The sequence below is a fragment of the Cynara cardunculus genome, assembly GCF_001531365.2.
Source record: "Cynara cardunculus var. scolymus isolate 2C chromosome LG 2, CcrdV1, whole genome shotgun sequence".
Taxonomy (NCBI): Eukaryota; Viridiplantae; Streptophyta; class Magnoliopsida; order Asterales; family Asteraceae; genus Cynara; species Cynara cardunculus.
In genome coordinates this window covers 13,603,559-13,627,328 of record NC_037529.1, presented here as the reverse complement: position 1 = coordinate 13,627,328, position 23,770 = coordinate 13,603,559, and the positions used below count along the sequence as shown (strand labels likewise).

Sequence of the window (23,770 nt, the reverse complement as noted above, 5' to 3'; positions counted from 1 at the left end):
GTTTAATGAGCCTCAATAGGCTTTATTCGGTTTAATAGGCCTTAATGGGCTTTATTCGGTTTAACTAATTAATTTTTGTAATATTTTAATAATAATAAATAATTGGAAATTTAATAATAAATAATTAAAAATTAATAAGTAATTTTATTTGTAGTTATAAAATAAAAAAAAAATTGTTGAAAATCAGTTTCTAGACAATCCCTCAGTTTCTAGACAATCTCTCGCTGATCCCTCGCAGATCAGCGAGGGATCAGCGTGAGAATAGCCAAAAACTGAATCCATCGCTGATCCCTCGCAGATCAGCGAAGGATCAGCGAGGGATTCACTTTCTGGACAATCCCTCGCTGATCTGCGAGGGATTTTTTCCCTCGCTGATCTGCGAGAGATTTTTTCCCTCGCTGATGGTCGTCGCTGATACATTGTTTTCTAGTAGTGTGAGATGAACTGATTGTCACCGAGAGAGATGGATGGAGATGGTTTTAGGCGGTGGAGATGTCTGATGATGGTTTGGGTTTGGATATGTGGTTGATGCCGATATGGTGGCGGATGGGGGAGAAAACAAAGGATGAAAGCAGACAGTGTTCCAAGATTAATCTCAAATTGCAAGTTCGTCCTGGAACTTTCAAATTAGATGTGAGATTAGAAATGACTTTTACAAATATTACAAAAGATGCCACCATATTTATATTTAATGGCCTTTGATTAAAACCCTTAGATGATTGAGATTGGTCCTTACGATCCTCAGCCTTTTTGAGAAGTTGTAAACATTTTAACCCTACATCTCGTTAACATTTAACCTTGATACACCGAATAATTCTTCACATAGTATGCAGAAGATAGAGAGGTAGTTTCATAACTTTTACATATAGGCGGCAAACGGGTTCATATGTGAACCTTCATGATACACATATGAATTATATATTCATATGTGATCACGTTAATCAGTTCACATATGAACTATTTAATTGATTCATATATGAACCCACAAGTTCATATATAAATTTTAGTTGGTTAGTTCATATGTGAATTACACGGGTTCATATGTGAATCACAAGGGTTTATATGTGAATCAGTTAATTAGTTCATATGTGAATCAGTTAAAATAGTTCATATGTGAATTACACTCATATATGAACATATAATTCATATATGAATCACATTGACTCATATATGAACATTTTGTCGCCTATTTGTAAAAGTTACGAAACTACCTTTACAATTTTTAGAATATTTTTTTTTCATAATTTAAATGAAACTATTCATTAGAACTATTTCACTACTCTATTTTTAAATGAAACTATTTTAGTAATCCATTTTAAAATGGTAAACCATTACATGAAACAATTTTACTAATCTATGACACAATTTCATCGAATTAAACAGCGTCATGGAAATAGTTACATGAAACAATTTCATCAGATTAAACAATTTTATGAAACAATTTCATCAAGATGAAAAATACATGAAACATATGCATTTTCACATGAAATAAAAATAAATTGCCATAATTAAATTATTGACGAAAAGAATAAAAAAAATACAAGAACACCTAAACAAAATAGAAAAAGAAAACCATAATTAAACGGTTACCAATAAGAATATCCCAACAAATTAGGAAGTTGATAGTTACCATAATTATCGGTTAACCAAATCATTTATTATCATTCAACATTTTATATCATAAATCAGTTGAGATATTCATTGAACCGTATACATTTTAGACTAGATGGATGGACGATTTATTAGCTTGCAAGGTTTGTACTAATGGTTGAGCTTATAAATTATCTACATTATATATATATATATATATATAGTTAGTTAGTTAGTTAGTTAGTTTAATATGATGACACTAACTAAATAAAAGAAACGAAAATAATCAAATCACATATGATTTTACACTAACGTCACATGTTAAACCAAATGTGATTTATGCGACTTTGACTGTGACTTGAGGCGTAGGACAGGTGGCCCGCTCACACTTACATTTACATGTTTTGTAATCATATGTAAAATCGCATATAATTTGATTACAGAAAAGTGTAGAAGACAAAGAGTGTTTGAATAACTCATCCACTTAAAAATGAAAGTTTTGTCTTATAGGCAAGAAATTAGAAATATGGCAATAAAAATGGAAATTATATTTATAATATAATTTTACATTTTGCATTACTAAGAAAATATCTTACGAAATAAAAATAACCAAATTTTAGAAAACAATATTTCTAAAAACATGTCGCATTTAAAAAATAAATTTTATTTTTTTAGACAAACATTGAAATAAAAAACAATTACTTTGAAACATTACTATAAAGTTGTATATATTTATGTTGTATACAATTTGAAACATAATATATTTTTCGGAATAAAAAATCCAAGAATATATTAAACAAAGTCGCTCCATAAAAAACGTTGTGGAATTAGCTCAACTGACAATAAGGTTCGGGCCTTTGAGATTCTTCTCAGAAGTCACTGATTCGAGCTCTTCAAGGCAACTGGAGATTTTTCTAGTCGTTCTCCAGAGCATTTGGAATTAGTCGACGTGTCTACAAGTTGGTCCTGACACCCACGATTAACAAAAGAATATCGCTTCATATATAATACTTATGGAAAAAATCATTTTGTAATCAATTGAAGGTTGTTTACGCAAAGTTATCTTTGTGTGGATACAAAGTTGCACATCTAAATGTCGATATCTGTTCTCGTGAACTCTGGTTTTTCTAGAGATGTGATAAAGTACCGATTAATAAGATGTCACAATTGACGTATGAAATCAAACTCTTAAATTTAAAGCGACACCCTGTTTTCAATTTTCTTTTCACATATGTAATTCGGAATAAATAGGGCAGAAGAGCTTTTGCTAATTATGATAACTATACATCTGTCTTTAATGGTAGCATCACAAGATAGGTGAGATCATTTAATAGATGGTTGGTGTTAGATTTGTTTATGTGATGAATATGTTATGGACATTTATTAGCCAACTATTTATGCATCAAAAGCTTGATATCAGATCTTTCTTTTCACATCATATTCATATACGATTATACGTATATTATGGATGTTGCAAAATCTTATACTTTTGTTTTGGTTCAAATTAATTCGTCATTTTGATTGATGTCCAGTTGGACTTGTGATTGATTGATTGATTGTGTTTTGTATCGTTAACGGGTCGTGGTGCAATAACGAGTTGCTTAATTTGTTATCTGAATCAGGAGTTGTGATCGAACTGTTTGGTATGTAATTTGTTATCGGCTTTCTTTTACTTCAAAAAGAATAATAATCGATTAAATATTATTATGATGACTTGTATTTGATGCAATTAAAGTTGTGTTATTTTGGAATGACTACAAGCTCCAAAATTGAAAGGCAAGTATCATGATGGATAGGAAAACGAAAGATGAGACGGGTGTGAGATTTTACAACATCGTTGGATAGGAATAGAGATAAATGTAAATATTATTAAGGGGGTTTTGATCTAAGGGTCAGGTTCATAGGGGAAATCCAAAATCCATAGGAACCATAAAATACCCCGTGACCGTCTGTCACGAAGATGCACCGGCACACACGTTGTTGAAAATGAAGAAGGGGTAGATCGGTCATTCAGCCACTGCATCAGCACTGTTCGTTAACACGTGTTAATGTGTGCTAAAGTGTGTTATGTTATGGTTATTTTGTGTTGCTATGGAGTTATGATGTATTAAAGTTTTCATGTTAATACTATAGCAATATGTTAACCTATATTCATGTTGTTATGATGTGTTTAAGTATATTAAGGTTCAATGTGTCCATGTTGACTTTTGTTAACATCGTCAGTGTAAGACACTACCAAAATTACCCTCTTTTCCGGCGGACAAATCCGCCGGAAATTGGGTTTTCCGGCGGATTTGTCCGCCGGAAAAAAGGGCGCCGCTGATTTTTTTTCCGTCGAGTTTTCCGGCGGATTTTTCCCTTTTCCGGCGGACTACGGCCGCCGGAAATCTTTCGCCGGAAAAAATTAAGAAACTTGGTTTAACTTAATTAAAAAAAATTAAAACTAAAATCCGCCGGAAATCCGCCGGAGTATTTTCTCGCCGGAAAAACTTAATTAAATAAGATTTCCAAAAAAAAAATTTAAAAATTTACCGGCGGCCAAATCCACCGGAAATCCGCCGGTAATTAAATCCCAATACGGTTCATTAAAGCCCAACGGTTCATAAAACCTCAATACGGTTAATGAAAGCCCAATACGGTTCATGAAAGCCCAATACGGTTCATGAAAGCCGAATACGGTTCATCAAAACCCAATACGGTTCATCAAATCCCAATACGGTCCATTAAATCCCAATACGGTTCATTAAAACCCAACGGTTCATAAAAGCCCAATACGGTTCATCAAATCCCAATACGGTCCATTAAAGCCCAATACGGTCCATTAAAGCCCAATACGGTCCATTATTTAATTATCCGCCGGAAAATTGTTTATATTTTTTTAGAAAAATTATTTATTTCTCTTTTAAATAAATTTTTTAATTATCCGCCGGAAAATTTGTTTATTTCTTTTTTAAATAATTTTTTTAATTTTCCGCCGGAAATCCGCCGGTAATATTAAAGTATTTTTAAAAAATTATTTATTTTTCTACCGGAAATCCGCCGAAAAAATGTTTACTCTTTTTTTAATAAAAAAAAATAAAAATCCGCCGGAAATGTTAAATTTTTTAAAAAAATTATTTATTTTTCCGCCGGAAATCCGCCGGAAAAATGTTTTCTCTTTTTTAATAAAAAATTTAAAAATAATTCAAAATGCCGCCGGAAATCCGTCGAAAATTTTAAATTTTTTTAAAAAAATATTTACTTTTCCGCCGGAAAAGATTAAAAGGGTTTTTGATTTTTCAAAAAAAAAATTTCTAAAATATTTTCCGGCGGATTTAATTTTAAAGAATTTTAATTTTTTTTTTTTTTTAAATAATCCGCCGGAATTTATCCATTTAAATTTTTTTTCAGTTATTAATTAATTTTTAAAGATTAATTAACAATTAATTAACAAATCCGACGGAAAAGCAACCAGTTTAATTTTTCCGGCGGATTTCTGGCGGAAGTCAATAAAAGTCAATTTTTTTGACTTCTGCCGGAAATCCGCCGGAAAAATTCCGGCGCCGGAAATTTCCGCCGGAAATGCCCAGTTTTCTAGTAGTGACTAGATATGTTAAAGTTTCTGAGAGAGGTTAAGCTACATTAAGCTTTGTGTCTGCCTACAACAATGTCATCGAAGTTCTGGATTATATGCCACTGCGTCCTTTTGGAGCGCCCGATCGATCAATTCGTACCAACTCATTAGTTTAGATGCAAACATCATTTAATATTGACGTAAGTGGAGGCTGTAGCAAGAGACTATGGTCTAAATATTTGAGACTTCACATCTAAAATACCAAAATAGAGGTTTTGAAAATACGTTAAAGAAATAGGAATAAAATCAAAATGCAATGCAAATGCAATTTGCACTTGTAATTGTCGGTCAGTCATACGGCGGTGAATCCGTTCCCGAGCCGTGTACACACCGCTCGTCACACTATGGGAGTTGGTCATGCCCGAAGTCATTACCTTAACTGCAAGGAGAGAGAAATTTAACAAGTATGGTCTTGGAATGTACTATTAAACCTATTGAAAAATAAATCCACCATGCTATACCAAGGGGATTGAATACATTTCGATTCAATATATAAGGCATTTTTACGCACATTGACGTATACATGAGACATGATGTAAACCGTATTGGCGTTCACATTCAAGGACAAAAGGAACCCCTTCTTGCAGCATTCGCTTCTATGTATGGCCTTTGCTTTAACATCGTTGTGTGATTCAAAGAATCCTCCAAGTCTGTAATAATATCTACGTGAATTTTTGACCTCATCTGCAACAAAGTTGACAAAAATGCGGTGTGTAGTAGGTTTCTTGTGTTATATATGTTAATGTTCAGTGTTGAGTCCTCACCTATGAAGGTATCGTCTGAGGCACATCAACTAACCGTTCCATTGTTTGTAGCTGATCGTATGGAGCAATCTGCATAGCACAAAATCAAGAAAAGAAACGTCGTTAAGGAAAAACCGACCACCATGACCAGAAATGCTCATGGATCGCTTACCTGGCTAAATCCATCTGGCCATGTAATTGAAACTGCATAGTTTCCCATGGGTCGAATTTCTTCAGGTTCTATCTCTTCTGGGACATCACCATACTGCAATTTTTGCTCACCTGTCCATTCATCCTGTCCCAGACAATAATAATATTTACCGGTTAAGAAAGAACAAATATGTCATCAACAACATGGGACATTATGAATTTACATTTATCACATAGTTGTTCTTGAAGCCATTCACAAGTAAGGTCATGCTTATGTTTTAAGGTTTATTTTAGAAAACGCTTTCTGGTAAGGAATAAACTAGCTTATAAGCTAGCATTTGGGAAAACTACTTGAGATAGCTTTTCAATAAGCTCCAAGACCTTCTTTCACCTTTTTCCAATTATGCCCCTTGTATGTTAGAATTGAGTAACTTTTCAACATGTCATTTTACATGGTCATCTGGCTTATCAATTAGGTATAATCAAATGTCTTAACATGCCATTTACATTGTCATCAAGCTTATCAATTAGGTTTAACCTAAAGTGACTAGCTTATCAATTAGGTTTTACCAAATATGACTAGTTTATCAGCTAGCTTATTAGCCAACAACTAGTTTTTCAACTAACTAGTTGCCAAACATAGCCTATGCTCATAAGTTGATCATATGTCAAAGATAAAATGAAAGAACATCAAACTAACTCCACTCCTACAAAATAGTTTAATCCGACATTAGTTTGGAAGATCTCAAAGGGGTTTGTTCTTAATGAGCCTCCACCGGCTGGAAAATGAGTTGGGCTTACATAAACCAATTGGTCGATCTTGTGCCATTTTTTAATTACAGTTACGAATTTCAAGATAATTATGCTCATCATGAATACATACCACACTTTGGGCAGAACGATCATTTCGTCGGACGGTGGCGGGATGTAGAAGAAACTCTTCATTTGAATCGGGCACTTTCACCTTGATTGCCTTAATAGACTTGTCATACATCACAGCGGTCRACACTGAAAAGGAAGATGGYTKTCCTTTTAATACAAGCACATGCTTTTAAAATACGCAAAATGTTTTGTGTTTTAGGCAAGCTTTGGTAAATATTAAGCTCTACCCTACACACCCCCATTTACAGATGATGAATGAACACAGAAAATAGGCAAATAGCTACTTAACAATTCCAAACCWTGACATGTATTTTATAGCATATCATAGAGCTTCCAACTTAAATTATGTCAAACTTGGTAATTCAAGCTAAGAAAAAACATTTTTAGTATATTTTCTGCACCATGTTCTGTTCAGACCCTAAATACATAGATGAAAGATATGTGAGTTAGTGTAATTGTTTTTTGCTCAGTTTTACATGGAAAATCTACCTTGTTGGCGGATCTTTGCACACTGTTGTACCACGCAAACTCCTAGGTTTTGGAATATCTCAGCCACCTCACCTTGAGGATCAGTCACCACTTCGGGTGTTCCACTATCCCCAGAAGCAGATAGCTGCCAAAATGGAAAATTTCAAGTTTCTAGACGGCTTTCACCTTGAAGAAATGGTTCAAGAAAAAGTAGGAACAAATGCATAAGAAGAACAGTAATGTGAGGCTGATTAAATTCGAGATGTTACTTACAGTTGGTCTGATTGGAAGGTCAAACAGATGAGGGATTCCAAACTGCTCTACAACCTGCAGCCACAATGGATCAAACTACTAAGAGGACAGGGTTAAATCTTGTTGACATAAATAGATATGACTATCTGGTGATATCAAGGTATTAGATTTATATGTATACACACACATATATATATATGTATGTATAGAGGGATATATAAAGAAACTCCCTCTATACATACATATATATGTATACATATAAAGAGAATAGTCGGGTTCAAATGAGAACAGTACCTATTTAAGTGAATAAAAGAACGGTCGAATAACATGTGATTTTACACAAACATCACGTACAAAATCACATGTGATTCAAGCGACTTTGCCCCGCGACCTGAAGACGCGGCTATAGGGTCTCCTGCACACTTTTTTGACCGTCAATGTAGAATCACATGTGATTTTGCACGTGATTTGGCCGTTCTCGTATTCTCTTAAATAGTTAGAATTCTCGTTTGATCCTCCCTATATGTGTGTGTATGTATGTATAGAGGGAGTTTCAAATGCAAACCCTCTAATTACTACAAACTATAACCAGTCAAATGAGATATTTATGGAAATGATGAGAGTTTATCTATTATGATGTTATGGAAGATGAACATAGTTCACTTATTACAATTAATGCTTTAGATCACGAAACAATCGATGTATTCATGAAACCAAATGTTTATTAGAGGGATGGACGGTTGAGATTGGTTTGTCTAGTTTGTATTAACTAGACGGTTTGCATTTGAAACTCCCTCTGTATGTATATAATTAGATGTCATAATCCCCTTTTTCAGGGGAGCAAGACCTACAGTTATATCATGAGCTTTTTTCAATCTAAATTCAGGTACCTCAAGTTTTTAGCATTGAGTTAGGGGTTTCTTACCTGTGAGCCTGATCCTTTACCAAATGGGTAAAACCGTTTTCCATCCGCATCAAAGTGGCACATGTTCTCAACAACGGCAACACATGGTACCTGATGGCATATACAGAGGTTGGCAGGATTACATACAGGAACGTATTTTGAATTATATTTTTGAGGGGAAACACACCTTCAGCTTCGAAAACATGCGGACTCCTTTTGCTACATCAATGAAGGCAAGCTTCTGAGGAGTAGTAACTATCACAGCAGCAGTTAGAGGGACCACCTATAAGTGCAATTTAGAATTAATGAAAATATTATGAATTGGATCAATTCTGAACACATGGAGCTATAGCAAGGAGATACAATTTTTCCAAAACAACAATCTAGTATCTGGTAAGAGACTGCTGGGTGTCAGAAGCAGAACCTGGCATAAGGTAAGTTGAATATCACCAGTTCCAGGTGGCATGTCAATAACAAGATAGTCAAGCTCTCCCCTGTTTATTTACAATACTCATCAGTTAAGATCAAAAAACTCAATTCAGGAGTCAGAACTGATAGATGCCTGAATCTACAACTTAAAACCTTATGCTAAATGTTTTGCGACATATCACAAGAAATTGGTATAAAAAATATCTCACATGCTTTAATATTTGTCCTATACAAGCACTCAAATGCAATGGTCTTAATACAGTACAGGTATAGCAGTGCATTGGTGATGCTTGTGGTGGAAATAATTGTGTTGGGTAGCCTTCTCCAAGATTAAATACTAGTGCCAGTGCCTAGATGCATTATATGGGACCAAAAGTAGTAACACAAAATGATGAAATGTAGAAAACGAATCAAAAGCAGTCAATTTACAACGAGATCATGACAAGTCGAGCACCAAAACATAGTTATATATTTGATAACTATTCAAATATGCGAAGCTACAACTTTCATTTAGTTGCTAAAGTAGTAAAAAGTAATCAGTTTATCTGTAATTACTTTTAATAGTTTATTTAATAGGAAGAATGTAGTACCACTCCGTAGTAGTTAGTAGTTGGTTGATGACCCCAGAAACCATTGGACCTCGCATTATCGCACGCCCTTGTCCAGCAAATCCAAAGGATACCATCTTGACTCCCATGTACTCTGTTGGAATAATGGTCTTCTTTTCCGGGTTCTAGAGGATAAGAACAATTATCCATCATGATCACACCAATCCATTGAATCATACCTATTTAATCACAAATAAGCTCCATCTTTGATCGTGACAGTTTAATGAGTTGCTTTTCATTAACCTGTATAGTCGTTTTGAATTACTTCTCTTAAAGAAGAATTTGTATTATGCTAAATCACAGCAACAACTATTTCAACTTCGAATTGTGAAAAGTTATGCATTCTATTGGAAGGGTAAAGAAAAAATGTCTACATGATTTTTGGAAGACAATACTCCAATAGAGGCAACCAAAGAGGAAAGATGGGATGGAGATGGAGCTATAACCTTCAGTGTGAAGAAAGAAAACCAATTACCATTTCAAGCAGCCGATTTTCAGGGGAGACCATAGTTGGCAAACTGGGACCATAAACGTCAGCATCAAAGATACCAACTCTAGCACCCATCCCAGCCAAAGTATAAGCCAGATTTACAGCCACAGTTGATTTTCCCACACCTCCCTACGGTAATCAGAAATGCATAGAAACACCAAAATGTAATGAAACAAAGTTCAAAAGGCCTACTTTATTCAACATAAGTCACGTGATTTGGCACTTTGTAAAACGATTAAGCACACTATGTTCAGCTTCAAATTCCTACAACCCCATTTAATTACAAGTAACATAAATACAAAATAATGGTTTATCAGTCTACCTTTCTGGCTACAAAGCTTTATGAGTATAAAGCACATGTTTTTGCCTAATGTGATCAGTTCATCAGCTAGCTTTCCAGCTACTAGCTAGCTTTTCGGCCAACAACTAGCTTATCAGCTAGTTGGGCAAACATAGCCTAAATGTCTTGTATTTGTAGTGTATCAGCTAGTTGAGCAAACAGACAGGTCAGCATGGTGTGCCGTGCACCCGCATTATGGTGTATGTCAGGGGTTTGACAATCTTTTCCTTGATGCTGATGTGTTTGTCAAATCCAAAACATGGTCTGGCCTTGTCTGCAATTCGGTATTTACTTGTGGTGCATCCCTGACTTTGTCACCACTTTCACTTCCACTTACACTTCATGTTAATTTTTAACTATTAGTGTACTTGCATGTCACAATCACACATCAGTGTACATGTATTATAGCAAGGACCTAAGAGGGATCTACCGCTAACATAAGCCATAGGAAGCACACGTGCTTTTAATTACAGAAATACTGCCCAAATGGTGATGTAAGATGTTGAACTTTCAGTAAAAAATCATTCATATAAGAAACAATATCAGTCATAATATGCAGCTATTTGGGGAAGTTTGTGACCTTGCAACTTGAAACTGCTATTATGTTTGATATTGTCTGTAACCCAGCAGGAAGTTGTGCAGCAAAAATCTGCTTTGCAGGTTGTGCTGACATTGTCACCTTGACATTCTGAACCCAGGGAAGAGCTGCCACCACCTCATTAGCCTGCTGCTCAAACTGCAACCAAAGGAGATATTTGTACTTGATTCTTGTTACTGAAAAATATAATAGATCTAAAAAACATACTTAAAGATGATGTTACATTCACCCATTAAATGGCAACCAGAAATTTAAGCACTGCTCATAAATCATGATTCTTAAGTAAACTCATTCACATATTACTCTCAGATCAATCTAATGCATTAGAGGGAATCAGTGGTAATTCTTTCAAATGTAGTCACGTGATGAATAATATTTGATAAACATACATCAGATCTTCATAAAAATGGTGCTTGTGTTTCAATTACCATGTCCTTGATTGGACATGCTGGTGTGGTGAGCTCCAACCGAAATGACACCTGAGATATAAAGTTGAATGTTTGAGTGAGGTCACATATCTTTACATAGTCTATGAAACTCATCACATCCTGTTCTATAGCACCTCTCCTGAAGCGTCATCAACAAGTAAATCCTTCACAAACCCACATGAGACAATGTCGGTCCCAAAGTCTGGATCAATAATCTGAGACAAGGCTTTTAACACATCATTTTCAGCTTCCCTAGCTAATATTGTTGAGGCGTCAGCTACAAACAGCATAGTAAGATATGCATATCAGATCATCAAGCCCAATCAAAGTGATTGGATCAATAAAACAAACCAATAATATAACATGGAGCTGCTTGTTGCATGTAGGTGAAAACATACAGAAAGGAAGCATTTGAAACCTTTTAATATGGCCATGTGATGCATAACAAGAAGAGCTAGATGGGCATAGGAAGAGGAATTTGCATATGATGCAATTACAAAGTGAGAAGTCCAGATTCAAACTTATGATGATGGAACTAGGCTTGTCCCAACCTAAAAATACTATGATGGTTTCACTTCCAAGTCCCAACCCTTAGTACATGCACTTTCACCATTTAATGGTGTTCACGAATCCCATTTAACCTTTTGTCATGAAGTTAAATATGCCACATACTCAACCATAAGGGTGGTGCCTGATTGGTTTATCTCTAAGACCATGACACTTTAACACTTTCAAAGTGATCAACTTGTCAAGAAATGTTATTGGTTTTATAAAACTTAAATGAAATAGTGAAACGTTGTTATTGCGAAACAACGTCCACTTTCCTTCAGTTTAAAATCTCATCATTTATCTCACACCCAAACAAATAAAATTAGCTATTCATTAAGGAAAGTAAATTGCAAGAAATATAAAAGACAAAAAGTAAGTACATGAATGTAAATAACCTAAATTAAATTACTAAAACTGAAGTGCGGAAATTAAATTGCAAGGAATATGAATAAAGTAAAGACAAGAATGTAATGTTGCAGCAAACTTTACATTATTTAAAGAAACTTGAAAACTAACTTGGAATTTAAGTACCAAAATCAGTTTAGAACTGATTGCACACATTTACAAAAGACCTAACCTCCCCATTTATACAAAAGGAGAGGGGGAAAGACAAATCCTAAAACTTGGGGCTAAAGATTAAAAAAGTCAAAAATTAAAATACTTTAAGTACAAAAGCTAATCATGACAAACATAAAACGGATATCAACCTAACCACAAGGGTGGTGCCTGATTGGTTTGAGTTTGGCTCCAAAGGTCAAAAGTACCAGGAGGTCCCAGGTTCAAATCCAAGGAGGAATAAGAATCCCCTTGTGGCCATGGAGGTTCAAATGCAGCGAGTCCCGAATACCCGCAAAGCACGTGGTTGCCCTGGGATTAGTCGGCTCGCATARCGGGTTGGATATCCAGGTTAATAAATAAATATATGCCACATACTCAATTTCACCACGAATTGTGGTGCTATTGATCACAGATGTTATGTGTTGCAGCAGAACATCAGTGCTGTATCTCTTTCACTCACATGAGGAGAGTTTTCTTTTAGAGGCAATGTAACTATGGAGATGAACTAACACAATTGGCACATTCATATATGGAACAGTGTGATGCAGAGAGTGTGCAGGATAACAAGTCAACTTCAAACAACCATAACTTCTGTTCAGGGTGAAGTTAAGGGGCCTGCCACCACTCAAGGCCTCAACAGGCAGCTGGTCTGGGCACCAAATGTCAGGCCAAAATTCCCATATTTGGAGCTCCAATTTTGAATTCCCCCAGTCTGTACCATCTACTCAAAAATCAAAAGTTCTGATGGTAAATTTGATCATCAGAATTGAAATTATGAATCTTCACAACCACATTAGTCATTTGCCCAACACATTACCTAATTAGTAATTAAAACGAAGCTTAAGCATCTCAACCATTCTAACTCTTAAACAAAGGCAAAGCTAGTTTAACCCTATCCATAAGCTGAAATATACTAATATAATTGAAAAACGAGTTGAAATATACTCTTGAATCACTTAATTTCAACATTTACCTACTTGATTGCCTCTAAAGCCTTCTGATGAACTAGGTTAACTTCCGGAAACGCCGAGCACATAATAACAAAAAATTACACTCACCTTCAAGAGAAGCAGCTGTAGCAGAAACAGAGTTGACACTCCGGCATGTTAAACAAAATCTTCGTCGTACAATTCTTCGGGAGAGAAGAGAATCATTAACGAAGGACTGTAGAATACGTCTCTCCAGAAAGTTCCCACCTACAATTATGGTTTCTCTACTTCACACATCCACAATTAAGCTTGAAAACATCACAACTGTAAACCACACACAATAGTACGTCTATAGAGATTTAAAAGATACCTATGGATTGCAGCTTCGAACATTGTGAAGTAACATGCACAGAAGCTGGAGCTTGAAGAAGACGCATGGCTGCTCTGTGTGTGTGTGTGAGTGAGAGAGAGAAGATTGGAGGGAGTGTGGAGAGATTTCTGAGCCTCACATTTTGGTGTCATCCCATTCAAAAATCTCTTCCTACGATGTCGTTTCAGAGTTTCTGGCTCCGGTTGATTCTCGAAGTTCAGTTGATTCCAAATCTAACCCTCGATTTTAATTGTTTGTATCATACACACACACATAAGGGTGTTCAAAAACCCGACTAATTCGACGATTAACCCAATCTAACCCAATACGAAATAATCCAATTCGAAGCAACCCGATGTCCAATCGAGTTGTAAAATTGACAAACCGTAGGTATTGGATTGATATTGAGTTTGAACTCAACCCAACCCGATGAACCCGATATCTTTTTATTTTTTGGATTTAATATGATTGTTAAATTTCTATTAATATATACATTAGACAATTACACTATCATGTATGCTTTTCATATACACATATTTTCAATCTATTCATATCTTTATATAACTCATTCAGTAACTGTGAACATATATATGTAAATTGAGAAAATTAACTGAATGTGATATACGTAAGAAATATAAATAAGTTGTATCAAATGGTTGATGATGAAAAAGAAATTATGAGTAAAGAAATAACATATTCAATGTTAGAATAATATTTTAATATACCAAAGTGTCAACCCGACCAACCCGTACGGGTTGGGTTGGGTTGCACTTTGGTTTGAGTTGGGTTGGATTAAGATTTTTTCTAAACCGCAAGTATTGGGTTGGGTTGTTCAAATGTCCTCAACCCGATCAACCCAACCCATGAGCACCCCTACACACACATATATCTTGTTAGGGATGATACAACCAAGTCACGTAACAACTTGTATATATCGAATCGAAACAGAAAAATACAATATTCGAATACAGTTTTCACACGAAAAACTTAAATAACTTGTAATCGTAAATCTTACTTGTAGTCGTAGATTCATCGTTTCGAATATCGTTCCTGAAATTCGATTGAGGCCCGCGTTTAACGCAGCGTCCTAAGACAAAAATTGCACCGGTGAATCAGTGTTTGTCTTGAGGATACAACAATCAATTCAAGTCTGAACTTCAATCTAGCGAATTAAGAAAATGTTTGATGATGGATTCGTGGGGAGAAAAACGAGAGAGAATTGGGATTTTCGTATGTGTTGATTGATAAAAAACACAGGCACTTATCTCTTAAAACTGCAATAGAAATAAACTGCCAAACAATTTAACCAAGAGACCCCAAGAGCCCAAGGACCTAATCTTGACATTTTAATATATATATATATATATATATATATATATATATATAGTGTGTGTGTGTGTGTCAAGAGGAGCCCACCAAGAACACCACACACCAAGCCCAAGCAATTAAATGATTCATTTAATGCTCAAGGATTGGGATTTATTAGGTGCACTTTATTTTGTTTTGGCTCCTATGTAGGACAACATTCTCCTACACTATACTAAGTTCCAACATATCTATCACTTTTTTCTTTGTTGTTTCAATTCTTTCAGTTAGTAGTTATGTTATGTGATTAATTTAGAAGATATAGAGAAAGGGGGAAAGTTTCAGGTGAAACTCTAAAAAAATGAAAAATTAACCCTTGATAATCTTTCATATGGATGGTATGTACATATGTATACAAGTAATTGAAGTTGTTTTTGGTTTTTATGTGTGCGTGCATGTTACAAATTACTTGTATGCACGTATACATGTCTCAAATTATCAAGATGTATCTCAGTTTTTAATTCTTTTATGCCTTTTCTCTTAACCAATATATAGTATTTTTATTATGTAAGAGGATTAGGATTAGTAAACAAAATATTTTGGGGAGGCAAACTTCAAACAATAAAAGCCATCTTCAACAATTTCAAAAACATATTCGAAAAATTAAGTAATATGTTAAACAAAGCATTCAAATTCCATATCATTAAACATTAATCGGATAATTTTATTATCATAATTGTAGCACCGTGGTTATAAAACGTATAATTAATCCATAATCACCAAAATATTAATTTTAAACTTCCAAAACATATTGGTATACAAACTTTAGTTTAAAACCACCAAAAATGTTCAAATGGTTTGACCCAATAAAGTAAAACACAACCAAAATTATTAATTACTTACAAACCGAATGAACCTAAATCAACCGAACATAATATAACTACTCGGAATGATTAAAATATATATACATACCAAAGGATTACAAAAAAAAAATATCATAAATCATGTACCAAAAACCAGATCAAGTTCTTCAACTTCAACCGAATCAACTATTTCACCGGATCTTTTCCCTTGACTAATTCTTTTACTGAAAAAGAAATATGGTGGAGAATTCGGATCAAGCATGAGACTTAGAGAATTAAATGAACTAAACAAAGAATATTAGCATTACATCTATACATATAATAATAAGTAACTTTAGTGACACGTGTCGTTTTCTGGAGAGGCGATTATCTTGTTTTCCCGCCTAAAGATGTATCTAGACACAATTTACATTATCAGTTCAATTAAACTCATGTGTACGTATCTAGACACAATTTACATTAGTAGTTCAATTATACTCATTTGATTGACATGTGTCCTCTTATTAAATCAATCCCACTAATTTATGATTCAATTGTTTTTTTCTTGGGTTAATTAATTCGTGTGGTAACTGACTCCCGAAAAAAAATGGTGTTTTACTTTAGAGTTATATACTTCAGAGTTATTCTTTAGAGTTATACTTCAGAGTTATTACTTCAGAGTTATTTCAATAGTACAAGTCTGAAGAGTCATTGTTCACAGTTATTCTTCAGAGTTATACTTCAGACACTTCAGAGTTATTTCAATAGTACAAGTCTGAAGTCATTCTTCAGAGTTTTACTTCAGAGTTATTCTTCAGAGTTATTATTCGGAGTTATACTTCAAAGTTATTCTTTAGAGTTATTATTCAGAGTGTCACTTCAGAGTTTTTTTTCAGAGTTATACTTCAGAGTTCAGAGTCATTCTTCAGAGTCATTATTCAGAGTTATTCTTCAGAGTCATTATTAAGAGTTATTCTTCAAAGTTATACTTCAGAGTTATTTCAATAGTACAAGTCTGAAGTCATTCTTTAGAGTCTTACTTCAGAGTTATTTTTCAGAGTTTTACTTCAGAATTATTCTTCATAGTGTTTTCAGGGTTATACTTCAATTATTTTTTAGAGTTATACTTCAGAATTATTCTTCAGAGTCATTCTTCAGAGTTATACTTCAGAGTCATTCTTTATAGTTATACTTCAGAGTTATTCCTTAGAGTTATACTTCACTATCTCTATCTCTCTCATTCTAGAATGAAAATTTTCTCTTCATCCAAACCTAGGGTTTGATTTATATCTCCTCATGCAACTAAGAAGATGATGATGCCTTGAAAGATTAAAACTAAGCAATTGAAGAAAATGTAACACCCATAATTTTACCATGAGAAATGTTACGTAATCTAAAACAAATTCTCCGAAAGCACTCGAAAAGTAATGGTTGAATTAAAACTTTAGACCGTTTACAGCGGTAGACTTTAAAAGAATAAATATATAACTTAATGTCACCCCATTCCATACCGGGTTGTTTTACAAATTTATCTATCACAGATGATTGCCCATAAATATTGAACTTAAATGGACTAGACAAGTCTCTATGTATGTCCTTTTTTTTCTTTGTCCATCCTGAAACCTTCTGTCTCTAAGATGCATACTATAGTCAGCTTTTAAAGCTCAGTGAGTTCATGGTTTGTGTGAGTAAAGATCATTACATATCAACTAGTAAACTTTGTACCAAATAGTATGCATTTTCTGAAAAAACATGCAACACTGAAAGAAAATATATCTCATAAATTGTCTGTCGTGTATGAGTCATTTAGTCGCTGTCATTCCCTAAGTTGTCCGACCTGTACCTGTTTAGACACTGATTACGGGGTCGTGCCACTTGTCATGTGACTTACTGGTCAAATGCTCACCCTCTAAAACTGATCAGGAAACTTTCATATGAAATAACATGCTATAGTTATTTGAAGGCAAAATAAACACATAGCAGACAACTGATCATAAAATAACATACATGTAAAATATATCATGTATGTAAACTGAAACATCATGCATACGTACACATTACCAAATAAATCATATAATGCTCGAAAATAAATTTATACATAGGTATGCATTCCATTGTAAGTCTCATGAAGACTCACCTGATTGCGAGTAGATTGACTATTGATAGCTCTTAACCGAATACCTACACATTTCATACTGTAATATCTCATTAATGGGCGTAATTTTTCTAAAAGTCAAATATGGTCAATCCGACCCGACCTAAAGTCAAACTCCATATCTGAGCATCCTAATATGCCTCAAGTAACTTCATTTGACTCTATCATTAAAATCCACGGGGGTCAAATGTGTCAAAAGTCATCCCTTGGTCAACTCGGTCAATCTCGACTAACTATAGTCAAGCCCCAAGTCTAAAACTCGATAACGTCCCAAAAAAATATTTTAATATCTTATAATCACATCTCTCTATATTAAAACGTATCAATAATTACTTTACTCGAATACGGCGCTTAAATCATCAAAACAATTTAATGATTTATATAAGCATCATCCTTGGAAAATAAATAATTAACTAATATTAATTTTGAAAAAAATAAAATAAATTAATATAATAATTAAATACTAATTCAATTTAATATATTAACTAATTTAGAAATTAAATTAATTAGTTAATATAAACTAATTAATTACATTTGAAATTTATTAACTTGGATCAATTAACAAAAATTCCCCCCCCCCATACTCCCCCCCCCCCAAAAAAAAATATAGACTTTTTTTGTTAAAACAATAAGTGTCTTAAAATATAGTCAAATAAGTAGTTTTGGCTCAACATTAATAAAATAAAAGAGGAAGCCCAACAAACGTGGCTCAACAGAGGCCAGCCACGACCAGCTTACCGGTCACGTCGGCAGCCGAAAAAACAGTCCGTTTGGCCTCGTTTCTTCATCGTTTTCAATAATTTTTTTTGCTAAATCTTCAGAAAACGTTTTTCCTCAACTATAGGAACAAAAATCATCAAGTATTGAGTCTCATTTTTGCACTTAAGTTTCAGCTCCAAAAACCACTCGAAAATCATAGAAAAACTCGAAATCGAACATTCAAAACTAAAATATGAGAAATAAGGCTACAAAGGTTTCATAGAGGACCTAAAATTGAAGCCAACCATATAAAGAACTCGAAATTTGGTTGAGTATTTTACCTCCAATCGTCAATAAACGGAGCTTTTCGAACTCGAACTTCAATCTCTGGTTTCTCTTTCAAAACCTGACGAAACTTCGGTTTTCTTGAAGAAAAAGTGTAGAGAAAAGTGTTGGATATGTATATCTTTTGTCTTAATAGTTGAAAATTCGAACTAATAAGAAGCTTCAAAGGAGTGGTCGTTTTGAAGTTTCTGAAATTTGCAGACCTAATATATTTACAAAACAGGTCCTTTTGGTTTGGACATGTTAACAACTGACAACCCTTTAACTATCATAAAAACGCATTCGGCCCCCTGGCTTTATTACTTTTGACAATTGTACACATTTCACCCCTAATCTGACATTTCCTTCATTTTTAATCCGATTTTCAAAAATGCTATATTTTTTATCCAATAAAATAAAACTCATTTTATTTTATTTTTCTTTTTCTTTTTCTTTTTGCTTTCTAATTTATTTATTTACCTCATTTTGGGGTGTCACAGAAAAGGATTAGGAACTTGAAGTATTGGTGATAAAATCTTGAAGAATTGTTATCTGTAGAAGGCAATCCAAGGTATACTTTCTAAATTGTTTATTGATGTCAAGGTTGGGTATTCATTATGTTAGGGTTTATAGGGTTTTAATTAGTAAGTTAAACCTTTGTCAAATGATATTAGTTTCATGTTTTTTTGGTGGTTAAAGAAGTGGATAATTTAGTTCTAAACATTTGTTTGTAATATGGAAGTTGTATATAGTTGATTTATTATAGTTAATTTTAGTACCAAATATATACAAAAAAAAAATCCGTTTTGAGCTGTGTAGAGGAAATATAAATATAATAGTTGTTGGTTATTTAAAAATTCATATAAAATTTCTCGTTGATCTGATTGAGGTGTACAATATATCGTTGGAAAGGTTTTTGAGTCTGCTACAGCTTTGTAGCTTACGTCCAGACCTGAATTTAGATCCATGATGTTCAAAACAGTGAGTTTTTATATCTGGTCCTGTGTAAAAACGGGATTTACACACTGTTTTTAGATAAATCATATAAAATCGTTCTTTTCTCCAAATGTGATTTATCCAAAATGATTGGAACCCTAAGGAATAGACCTACAACTTTTGTTTGGACACTAAAACCTGAATGTTACCTTTAAGTATGATAAAAATGATCAAAATCAAGTTGGTTCAAAGCTGTCAGGTGCAGGGGATTGAGTTGCATTAATTGCTTGTACTTTGTGTTGTAACGATTTGTTACCTTTGTAAATCTTGTACCAATCAGTACGATCATAATCCAGGACCAAAATTTTAGGATAATAAGAGATCTTTATCAAAAGGATAGGAGCTTTGAGCATATTTAAAACTCTAAGGTGACATGGAGTTACATGGCTTAAATTTGGAATATCCGGGAGCATTGCATCAATTACCATCTAAGGTACGGATATCCAGTTCTTGTAACTTTAGTTACTAGTCTAGTATCGAGGTAAATTATTTATTTCATTCTTTATCAAGCATCTATCACATATTCTCTTATTTTCAATCTTTGAAATCATTTTCTGACATTTGAGTTTGATAGCTCCTTTAATTATTGGTGTCCGATAGATCAATGATCATAAATCTTATTTAGAGATATTATTAGTGTTTTGTCTTTGATATGACTATTATTGGCTACTTGAGTTGAACCACTTTTGAATTTGATTCTTTTTGTTATTGAACCATTGCGAGATTTAAACCTTTGTTGAATGTGAACCGTTTTCTTATTTTGACATGTAGTAGTTAATAGTTTCATATTTTGTGAAATTACCCTTTTCACATTGAATTGTCATGTTTTTGATGATTTGAGTATTTTGTGCTTTATTGCACGACATCGAGGGCAACGATGCCGTAACGCTTCCATGACGGCTATAAATTGTCATGGTATCCTTGCTATTGTAACCCAATGTCAATAAGTGGGTCTAGCCTGGTACCAGCCAATTTGAGGGCGAAAACTTCTTGGATTAAAAAAAGGAAACAACTTTGCTGACAATTACATATTTTTTAATGGATCGATCATAGAATCCATTATCGGAAGCTGTATTCGGGAACCGATTATGAGAAGGGAATTGAGTGTATTGCCCAACACTTATTTCCCATTGTTCGAGTGATCCGTACAATCCTCAAACCCAATTGATTTTGTTATTTATTCTCAATTCTTGACTTGATGATATTATTTTAATTCTTTCGGTTTGGACATTTCATGTAAATTATTAATTCATCACTTCATGTTCAAGTTTTCGGATTTCTTATGATTATTATCTTTTATTAACTCGATTGTATACTTGCGATCTTTGATATGTTAATTATCGCTCACTGAGCAATTGGCTCAGCGGAGGTTTGTTTTGCCCTCGGCAGGTACAGGATCGTAGTTGGAATTATCACGGGACTGAGAGAAATGAAATATGACTATTTTGAAGACGGCCTTCGATAGTATAGTAGTTTTGTTTCGGTATACATTGTAATTGTATACATGTCGTCATAACTCTAGTCTACCACACTTTTATTTTGATGGATATTCATAGTAGCTCTGGTTTTCCCGTATATGTTAGTTAGTTTTGTTGCTATGTTTTCTTTTGTAACACACCATCCTCTGGCCACGCGGAACGGGGGTGTTACAAATTAGAGTTATAATTGAAAAAAGTATCACAACCTCCTAAAACGCTGCTCCAACTAGTATTTCAATAACCTAACTTACTATGTTCATCCAAACATGTACTAAAAATATGAACTAGCTTATAATTGTTAAACACATGCCCAAATCTGATGAAATTTTTTATTTCCAATTTCTGTTTATATAATACATATAGATACAAGTTAGGAATAAGATTATAACATTTTTTTCAAATCTATAAAATAGAATTTATTAATCTAAATATTTAAATATGAAATATTTATATAGTAAACTGATAAAAATAATAATAAACACCTATAAATCTTAAATATATATTTTATTTACTAGAAGGGTACTCGTGTAATGTATCGAGATACATCTTGATTTCAATATTTCGTTTTATTCCTTTTTATGTCGATGTAATACGGTTTTATATGGTTTTGAGAGAAACGATAATGTTTTTATTTGTGAATAAAATATAAATTTGAAAATATTATAAACTTTTGAAAAAAAATATATATCGTATCAGTATCAAATTAATATTTTAATATAGGTTTGATAACATATTTTTTATACAGATAATAACTAAAGTCTTCTATTATAACTCAATGGTTATCCTAATTATATTTTAGATTTTATATATTTAAAATGAAATGTTTATCCAATATTTGATTATGTTTATCTGCAGTTAGTTACACGAATTCCAATATATAGCTTTAATAAGTTGTACTTATGCACAATTTACTTATAATTTTAAATTTTAAGTAATATGCATCAATAACAATATATTGTGCATAAAAAATGTGTTTAAGAAATTTTTTATCAAATATTTTATAATATAGTATAAATAAAAACAAGATATTACAGATTTATTAAAAGACACCAACAATATATATGAAAGGTGGAATTTCAAAATCACGAAGATTTGGTGAGTGCAAGTTTAATGATACTTTGATATTATTAGATATTAATACAAGTTGTTAGATGGGTCACTTAAGTACCCCATTTAAATAAATGACATTTAAAGAGATGATATTTAAAGAAATCTGAGAAATGAGTCATATGATGTCTTTATATATGTATGTAGAAAGACAATTTGATATGTTTTAAAAAAACTAACCATAAGGTGATGTCTGATTGGTTTGAGCTTGGCTCCAAATATTAAAAGTATTAGGAAGTCTCATGTTCAAATCTAAGGAGAAATAAAAATCCCCTTGTGGCCACGGAGATTCAAATGCGATGACTCCGGGCTATATGCAAAGCAGATGGTCGTCCTGGGATTAGTCGGCTCGTATAGCTGGTTGGATATTTAGGTTAATAAAAAAATAGAAAAACTACTTTACAATTATTAATTTACGATTTATAAATTAATTAATTTTAATTTATTTATAGAAGTATTCAAAAAATAATCTAATCATATTAATATAACAAGTTAATTAAAATATAAACTTTTTAAAACACAGTAGTATAAAAATTAATAAGAAACAAAAAAATAAAAATAAAAATAAAACAAAAATAATAAATATATTTTATAATATTTCCAAATTCCAATACACTGTTCATTAAAAATTCGATTTAGAAGAAATGAACATTGTATTGGAAAGCTTTTTGGACGCAATTGTCCAACGGGCTCTTATTCAATTTACCTACTTACTAAACCGAATTGCCATTTGGTTTCTAAATAATAAGTAAAAGTTTAAAAAATCGAAAAACTGAAGATTGATCCATATATATTTATTACAATAATAAATCCTTATGTAAATATTTAGAAAAATTCTTTAATTTAACATCTATTACTAGTTTTGGGTTTAATAATTTGAGAATTTGACAACTGGGCTTTTTAACTATAAAAACAGGCCCAAGCCTATTAGTAATGAATACCAAGTACACATCGTGAATCGGT

The 23,770-nt window shown here is 33.2% G+C and overlaps 1 protein-coding gene across 2 annotated transcripts; it reads right to left on the bottom strand.

The window, feature by feature from the left end:
* Positions 1-5,604: 5,604 nt before the first annotated feature.
* LOC112506495 (fe-S cluster assembly factor HCF101, chloroplastic) lies at positions 5,605-14,042 on the bottom strand. Of its 2 annotated transcripts, none has more exons than XM_025110587.1 (16): positions 13,902-14,042; positions 13,661-13,798; positions 11,630-11,772; positions 11,496-11,546; positions 11,050-11,205; positions 10,115-10,258; positions 9,622-9,764; positions 9,027-9,096; positions 8,790-8,885; positions 8,624-8,713; positions 7,720-7,773; positions 7,468-7,591; positions 6,980-7,104; positions 6,119-6,241; positions 5,968-6,036; positions 5,605-5,887 (listed from the first exon to the last, which is right to left on the bottom strand). In XM_025110587.1, exons 1-15 carry the CDS (start codon positions 13,966-13,968, stop codon positions 5,968-5,970), a joined length of 1,593 nt encoding a protein of 530 aa, XP_024966355.1. In that variant the 5' UTR covers positions 13,969-14,042; the 3' UTR covers positions 5,605-5,887. The 2 variants fall into 2 exon arrangements, with proteins under 2 accessions (XP_024966355.1, XP_024966356.1); XM_025110588.1 differs by having other exon boundaries at positions 5,605-5,853.
* Positions 14,043-23,770: the final 9,728 nt, after the last annotated feature.